General features: G+C 40.1%; 1 protein-coding gene across 1 annotated transcript; it reads right to left on the bottom strand.

The window, feature by feature from the left end:
* Positions 1-7,032: 7,032 nt before the first annotated feature.
* Positions 7,033-7,905, bottom strand: LOC123168204 (uncharacterized). The gene has a single exon (XM_044586079.1). The coding sequence runs from the start codon at positions 7,693-7,695 to the stop codon at positions 7,189-7,191; it is 507 nt and encodes a 168-aa protein (XP_044442014.1). The 5' UTR covers positions 7,696-7,905; the 3' UTR covers positions 7,033-7,188.
* Positions 7,906-8,319: the final 414 nt, after the last annotated feature.

The following is an 8,319-nucleotide window of genomic DNA, read 5'->3' as shown; positions in this document are numbered from 1 at the left end:
ATCGTTGACCGGTTCACCTGGTTGACCTGGTCGACCGTTGACCAGTTTACTTTTTTTAAGTTCCCGTGATTGGCAAATATTTAACAATTGATTTTTTCCCCAAAATTCATAAATTTTCCTGAATTCAAAGAAGTTCATGAACAAGATTTTTTTGCTGAATTTAGAAATCACGAAGTAAAACAAAAAGATTAAAAATTCCAAAAAAGTTCATGAATACATTTTTTTAATCACGAATTTTCAAAAACTTGTGGATTCAAAAAGTTCATTAAAGTAAAAAGTTCAAGAATTCAAAATTCAAAATAAAATAGTTCATAAAAACTAAAATTAAAAAAGAAAACGAAATGAAAAACATTAAAAAACTGGGTTAGAATCTCTAAGCTTCAAAAAACGGCCTGGAAGTTTCCCAAAACCGGAGACAACACTCTACGGCAGCTTACATGGGCCGGCCCATCTACCTACCACGTGAGCGCCGGTATGCGGGTATGCCTATATTTGGCACATAAAATGAGTAATGGGCAACTAATCAGCGAGTACTCCTTGGGAGCCCCCGCAAGGGTCACTTCAGCCACCGCCACGTGTCGTGTGTTGGGCGCTCCCTTCAAAAAAAAAATTATGAATGCGTTTTCGGCCTTTAGATGAAATTTCTCGCTTTTTTCTTGGCTTTTCAGTTTTTGCCTGGTTTTCCTTAGGTTTTGGACTAAAATAAAAAATTGCGTGAAAAACGCATTTTGTTTTTTCTTTTTCTTCTGTGAGAGGCACAGATTTACTTCTCGTGGAGGCACGGATTTGCTTCCGCAAGAGGCAAATTCGTGCCTCTAAGGAAATAATACGTGTTTTTTTCCCTTTCGTGAGAGACACATGTTTACTTCTCGTGGAGGCACATATTTGCTTCCACGACAGGCACAGTCATGCCTGTCGGAAAAGGAAAATAAACGCGTTTTTTTCTTCCGCGAGGCACATATTTACTTCCTGTTAAAAAATGCATGTGGGATTTTAAATATGTTCGTATTTTTTTCAAAATGTTTATACAATGTTAAAAATGGTTTGCATAGATAAAAAATGTGCATGCCATTTATAAACATGTTTCCCATAGTTAAGAAAATGTTTGCATAGCCAAAAGTATATGTTCATAAGATTTGGCAAAACAAATGTTTATACAATGTAAAAAAAACGTTCATCTAGTTTAAGAAATATTTCACGGCATCAAATAAATGTTCAATATATATTTGGAAGATGTTGTATTCAAAAGAGTGTTCGAAGCATGTATTTTGAAAAAATGTATGACATGTATTTGAAAAATGTTCAACGTGTATCGCAAAGATGTTCACGTGTATATGAAAAACGTACAATGTGTATTGAAAAAGGTAGTACTGTGTTGGAAAAAACAAATAAAACCCAAAGAGTACTAAAGAAAACTGGTGATGAAGGGAAAACAAAAAAAACGCAAAAAGAAAAAACAAAGAACCCATTGAAACGAACTGAAAACCGAGTCGCTAGCTCGCTGGAGGGCGGAGAAAGGAGAAGAAAACGGGCCTGCCCGGTAACGCATCGACACAAGATAATCTTTTAGGCAAGACATATCGTACCATCGCAGTAAGTGATGTGCAGCCCTGGCGGTCGCAAGGTGCAATTCCTATTTGATGCCTGACGAAACGCAAAGGGAGAGACATGTTGACCTTGCGTATCGATTCCACCAATTTTTCTTAGCATTCGTTCTATATGCGGTTCCATCGATTTTTCTTAGAGTTCATTTGTAAGCCCACTTTTTCTATTTCGTTTTCTTTGCTTTTTCCTATTCCTTTGATACTGTCCGTTTTTCTTGGTTTTGGGGGTTGGGTACTGTCTTCTTTTATTTTTTAGTATTATTTGAGATTTATTTGTTTATTTTGTGTTGCTTTTGCTTCTATTATTTTATTCATGAATCTATTATTGTGTTCTTTTTGTATTTTTGTTCTATTATTGTTTTTATTAGTAAAAATATATTGTCTAAGTGTGTACATGAATATTTTAAAAATACAAGGTGATTTTTCTAAAAGTTTTTTAAACTTTTTTCCTATACAATATAAATAATTTTTAAACATGGTGAACATTTTCTTAAACATGATTTTTTTTTCCTATACACGTTGAACATGTTCTTATACATGCTGAACAATTTTTAACACACACACGTGGAAACTTTGTTTAAACATAAAGGAAACATTAAGTACATAGTGAAATTTTAAAAAAATGTTCACGCACATGTTTCATATATTTTTTAAATACGAATGTAATTTAGAAAATTTCATGTAACTAAAATATGTTCACAATTTTTTCGTTTTTAGCTAAAAACGACAGAAAAAAGGCAAATCAAACCGAGAATATAAAAAGAACACATTAGAAGAATAGTTCATTTTTTCAAAGTATGTGAAACACTTTTCTTGAATAGTTGAACAATATATTGTAACGACATAATTTTTATGTTTTATTTTTTTAAACAAAATATGTAGAAACAAAAGGAAGGGAAATTTTTCTGAAAACCAGAGGAGTAGGCAGGCAACACAAGTAGCGGAAGAAGGAGAACTGGGGCGGCCCACTTGCCGAACGCATGTGCGTTTGCTCAACTATTTGAGGTAACGTCTTCTAAAATGGCATTTAAGAAAGGCAGGGGCATAGCAATTTTGTGATATTTAATCTATTTTATATGTTATGGAAAAGTAGTTGTGCAGACACCTATTTGGCAAGCAAGATTATAGTCTAATTAACCCCATTTATTAGAAGACCTTTTTAACAATAGCTAATGGGTTTAAACTTTTTATTGTCGGCTATACTAAAAAAACATCATTTGGCAGAATAAATACATGTCTCAACCAAATAGCATTTTCATAATGTACCTGAATAACACTTACTGGAACAGGCATAAAGCTACTTTTGGTTATCCATCAAGCGGAGCCGAAAGAGAACAGGGATGGCTTGAAAAGGTCAAAGGTGCTCCAAGATTCTTCCTGTATTTGATGTGGCTATCATTGGGAAACACTCTCCACTTTTAGTAAATAAAAAATGCATATATATGCAGAGTAAGAAGTTGAAGTTGAATTTAGTTGATTGATCTTACCTGAGAATTAGCATTGCGTTTCAGAACATCCAGAACATTTTAAAACCATGCTTTATTTTTCCAGTTATGCTAACTCAGTTGCCTGGACCTTTTGTAAATTCTAGCCACCTAAAATTGCACACTAGTAAGCTTAAAGGTGCACTATCCGAGATATTTGAAGTATGCAACTTTATTAAAATATTGGTATCATAGTATAAATATTGGTTTGTAGTTATATGCAGAGTGATTGGAGCCATGAATGAGGATCAAATGCTAGAAATGAGACTGAGAGTTGATTTCTTTTTCTCCCCTGGCAACTGATAAATAGGACTCTCTTCTTTTTTCCGTTTTGGCAGAGGAAAGTAACAAACATTGAGATCTCGAGAACAGTGACAGATGATTCTTTCTATCTCTTGAGGTGTGGTGAATGGCAAGTTGAAAAAAGATTCTAGATAGCCTAAAGGGATCTTGATCTAAATAATACTCCTATATAGGACATTTTCTGGTCCTAGATCTGTAACTTTCTGTGATGCTCCTGGCACTGTTAACCTTCCAGTTGTGCATAACTAGCGCCCATAAAGTCCACACTTCCGGAAAACCTTTAATTCCTATGGATGTAGTAGTGTATGCGTACCTTTTCTGTACAATTATATGTGGTTTTGGCACAGATCAGCATCACCACACATGGGCAAATGGCATGAGATGGACAGCCATAATAACGAAGTCAAAGATAGAAACAACCACCATAAATATGTGACCTGACTTTATCATGCTTTACGTCCAAATGTACTCCCAATTATAATTATGCCTCCTTTTGGATAGTAGATCATATTTTCGTGCCTTCTGCATCATTTACATAAGAGTTAAATACACCGTGGGTGCCTAAACTTGTCCTGCGCGGTCACTTTGGTGCCTAAAGTTGTAAAATACATGAATGTGATGCTTGAACTTGTCCCGCCGTGCAAATACGGTGCCTTTTACCGTATCCGGGCGTACTGCCCTGACCACATGGCAAGCCCGCATGGAGGTGGCCCGCATGTAAGTGTGGGGGCATATTTTGCAACCAACCCCCTCAGATTTATTTTTAATATGGTCCCACATTTTTTAGAGCCAGCCCCCTCAGATTTAATTTTAATGCGGTCCCGCATATCAGCTCAGGCGAGCGGATGAATGAAATAGTAAAAAGAAAAATAAATGTGCCTCGCATGCACAAGACATACATGTTAACCACTACATCAAACACACCAGTATGTGTAAATGGCAGATACAGCGGCTTTTATAACAATGATACCATGTGAACAATAAAGAAAAATAATAAGAAAGAAAAGGGGGATTCAAAGTTCGAACTCAGGAGCTCAGTCGTGCCAGCCTTGTAAGCTAGCTAGTAAACCAAGCAAGATTTTACGCTAAATTTAGAGGAAAACCATCTTATGTAAAATATAAAATTATCATATTTATTTTTGGTGTTGTATCTAATCATTTGTAGTATTATTTTTCTTAATACTGGACCTCATGTGCGTGGTATGCATACATGCACACGTCAGTGACAATTTATTTGTTTGACGCACCTAAATTATTCACTTGTTACCATACGGAACAATCTCATTACGGTCTAAATTATATTTATCCCATTAGAGCATCTAGTTGGAATTTTCCTGCTGATTTATTTGTCGATGTAAACAGTATTTCTTCCTTTTAGTCATCACGTGGTGCCCTGCCTCGTGGTTACCTTAGGTTTGCCGTGCATTCAAAAACTTGACAACATGTATTTTAAAAACATGTTCAACGTGTATTGAGAAAATTTATTGTGTAAAATTATTCTTATATTTCTACAAACACCTTTAACATGTTTTAATACATTCTAGAATTACTATTATTAGACAATAACTTTTAATACACGTTGAACAGTTACATTGTCGATTTTTTGCAATTGTGTAGTATTTTAAATAAATGAATATAGGCAATAATTGTCCGTGCTTGTGGTCCTGCATCAGGATGCATAAATTTACACAATAATTTTTAATATATGTTGACCTGTCTAAATCCACATAAAATTTGGAAAAAGTTCATGTTTACCTCTTCAAAGTAACAATAATGAAAATAGATTAAAGAATTAAAATGCACAATAATTGCCTACTTATATTTTTTGTATTTTTGATGGTAAAATTTACATATAAAAACTAAACAGGAACTAAAAATAAACAAAAAGAATACATGTGAAGGAAGTGCAGAGAGATACGCGGACTAGGTCTATGTATATGAGTGCTAGCTAATACTAGAACGCATCATGTTCTGCCGGATGGTCTGCTCATGCCCGCACTAAGCAGTAGGTCTACCTGTAATTTATTTGAGCGATTTCTCTCTCTGTCATGCTGACATATGAGATCTATATTTCTAATTTGAATAAAACATGAGGTATTTTCTGCAAAAGAAAATCGCTCGCCCACTGACAAGTAGGCCAGCCGCTAGCTCGCATTTCACGCGGGCAGCCCATACGGTCGCATACAGCCAGAGGCATCGTATATGCACGGGAGGACAAGTTATAACACCACTTTTATGTATTTTGCAAGTTTAGGTACCAAACTGACCGTGACGGATAAGTTAAGGCACCGGTGGTGTATTTAACTCTTTACATAATGAAAATATTATACCTTCTTGCCTTATACACTCTCCGTCACAAAAAAGTTTGTCTTAGATTTGTCTATATATGGATGTATCTAGGCACGCTTTTTAGGATGAAGGTAATACAATATAAACTTATCATAATACTATTTAATATTCAATGAGACCCGCCGACAGAAGTTAGAAAGATGCAAGAGCAACTCCAACTCGACGGTGGCGGCGGGGCTTTTCCGCCTATGGTTTGGATCCGAGGGTCCTGGGCCAGCGGTAGCACGGTGCTTGGTGCGTGTGTTGACTGTGGCAGCAAGCGATTTGAGTCTAGTCTGCTCTTGTTGCCAAAGTCGCTTTTGATGGCCAGGAATTCCCTGTTGTGCTGTGATTTGGGTTACCGGTTGACGGAGTTCATGATGGATCAATGGATGATATGTGGGCAGGCTCGCAAAACTCGGGAGGCACAACAGGTTGTTTGCGAGTTCATATTATGTAGGGATCTTTCGCATGGATCAACTGCCTTTACTGTGGGTTGTGTGCATGGTGGAGATTGAATCCTTTCTGTCACCCAAAGGCGGGTTGTTGATGGCAAGCAAGGCATGGGGCTACCGAATGGCCCTTGAGTAGGCTAACGCACGCGGCCTCCCATAGTGGCTGGTTAGCGGGATCCATGAAGATCATCCGACAATGATGGAGGGTGTCCTCATAGATGGTCGGCGGCTTCTCTTGACACTGCTTGATACCTCATGTACGTGGAAATGTTCGGCCGCGTTATGATGCCTATATCAGGGTGGTGCGAATGAGCGTTGTCGCTATGCAGTTTGGTGGTGCCTTCTGAGCACATGCTCTCGAATTCTTGAGTGAAAACTCTGAGTCCGATCTTCATTTATTGTACATGACGGGTGTTTCCACATCATTCTCTTGCTAAAGACACTATCCAGACATTGCTCGTAATTTCCCTTCCGAGTGAAAATCTGTGATCTAGTTTACATGGTTGGATCTTCAACGGTGGCCTTCGTGTGTATATGTATTTCTCTTCTTGGAGGCGTTGTTGTTGGAGAAACTCTCCGGGTGACGCCAAGGATGATGTTGATATTAATAGTTGTTGTGTTGCGCGTAGATCTCTTCCGTATGACTTTTTTATGTCATGTGTTTTTTTCCTTTTAATAATTTTATTATGTGCTACGTGTCTTCAAGTTTTGACATTATGTTGTTGTAAAGACCCAGTATATTTTAGGATGAAAGAATAATCGATTTGCTCATTCACCAAGAGAAATAATTCCGCTTCATGTGAAATTCTTGCATCTCTAACTAAGCTGTATGAAAACCAGCAGAACCCTGCATCTAGATGTATGGATTCATGGCATTATAAAGGCCATGCCAACCATGGCTAGCTCCTCCGACAACACAACAGAGTGGTTCATGCCAACCATGGCCCTGATCACGCAAGCAGCAGCTTCATGCACGCCGACGCAGCCTAACCTCACGCCGTCCATCGCACCTCTTCACCGGCCGCGCAGCGGGAACAGCCGCCACTCCTGGAACGAAGACTGGTACGAGACCAATATGAGGACGAGCACGAGCACCACCGCCACACCCCACGGCGACGAGCCGCCGTCCCACTGGCCGTACGGGGCGCCATGGCCGCTCTGGTACCGGTCCCCCGGCGTCACCTGCGAGAGGAGGTACGCGAGGGCGCCCCCGCCTCGCCCTTGATTATCCCCGCTGGTCGCCACCCAGAGCTGCACGGCGACGATGAGCAGCAGCGGGGACAGGATGAGCAGCGGCCGGAGCTGCTGTGCCATGCTCTCCACCGCCGCCTCGCACCGCGCGTACAGCGAGGTGGCGGCGAGGAGGAGCAGCGTCGCGAGCAGCAGGAAGAGGTGGAGCGGCGGGCACGAGCCGCCGCCGCCACCGCCGCCTCTCGCCGGCCGCTGCGCGTAGTAGAAGGGCGCGGCCGCAGGCTGGTAGTAGGAGTAGGGGCCGCCGTAGCCGTAGCCGCCGCTCGCCATCGCTCCTGTCCGCGAGAGCTAATAATCCTAGCGAAAAAGAGGCTCCGATTCTTCGCTGGATCTCTGGATGAATCTGATCTAGCCCTGTTTCTCTGGATCGCTATATGTTATGCTCGTGTTCGTGGAGAAGGGGCTCTTGTATATAACTATATATATGGTAGGAAAAGAGATGGTATGGAAGTTGAAGGCGATATGATATGATGGCGACGCGAGAGGTAGCTTTACTTGGGATGAGGGGATTCCTTCCAAGTGATGCTGATATGCCCGGTATCCTACCAAAGCGAAGCAACCGCAAATCCGTAGCGCATTGGAAAACAATTCTGCGAGGACAACATGTCATGAACTCATGATGGAATACAATAGTTGATAAAGTTTTTTTTTTGCATTCCATATTTTTTTTGAACACAGTACATACGCAATCGCTCATACATGCGCACATACACTCACCTCTATGAATGTATACACGCACACCCTACCCCTATGAGCACCTTCGAGAGACTGAGCCGGCATATCATCTTGAGATTTATGAAGTCACCGTAGGCGCCTCATCGTCGACGGGAACGTCTCCTCCCACTGAATGTGCATCACCGGAAATCCTGAAATAAATCCAGGAATAATGCGAGC

Source organism: Triticum aestivum, chromosome 7D (genome assembly GCF_018294505.1).
Source record: "Triticum aestivum cultivar Chinese Spring chromosome 7D, IWGSC CS RefSeq v2.1, whole genome shotgun sequence".
Classification (NCBI taxonomy): domain Eukaryota; kingdom Viridiplantae; phylum Streptophyta; class Magnoliopsida; order Poales; family Poaceae; genus Triticum; species Triticum aestivum.
The sequence above is the reverse complement of the archived record's forward strand: the minus strand, read 5'-3'. Positions and strand labels throughout refer to the sequence as shown.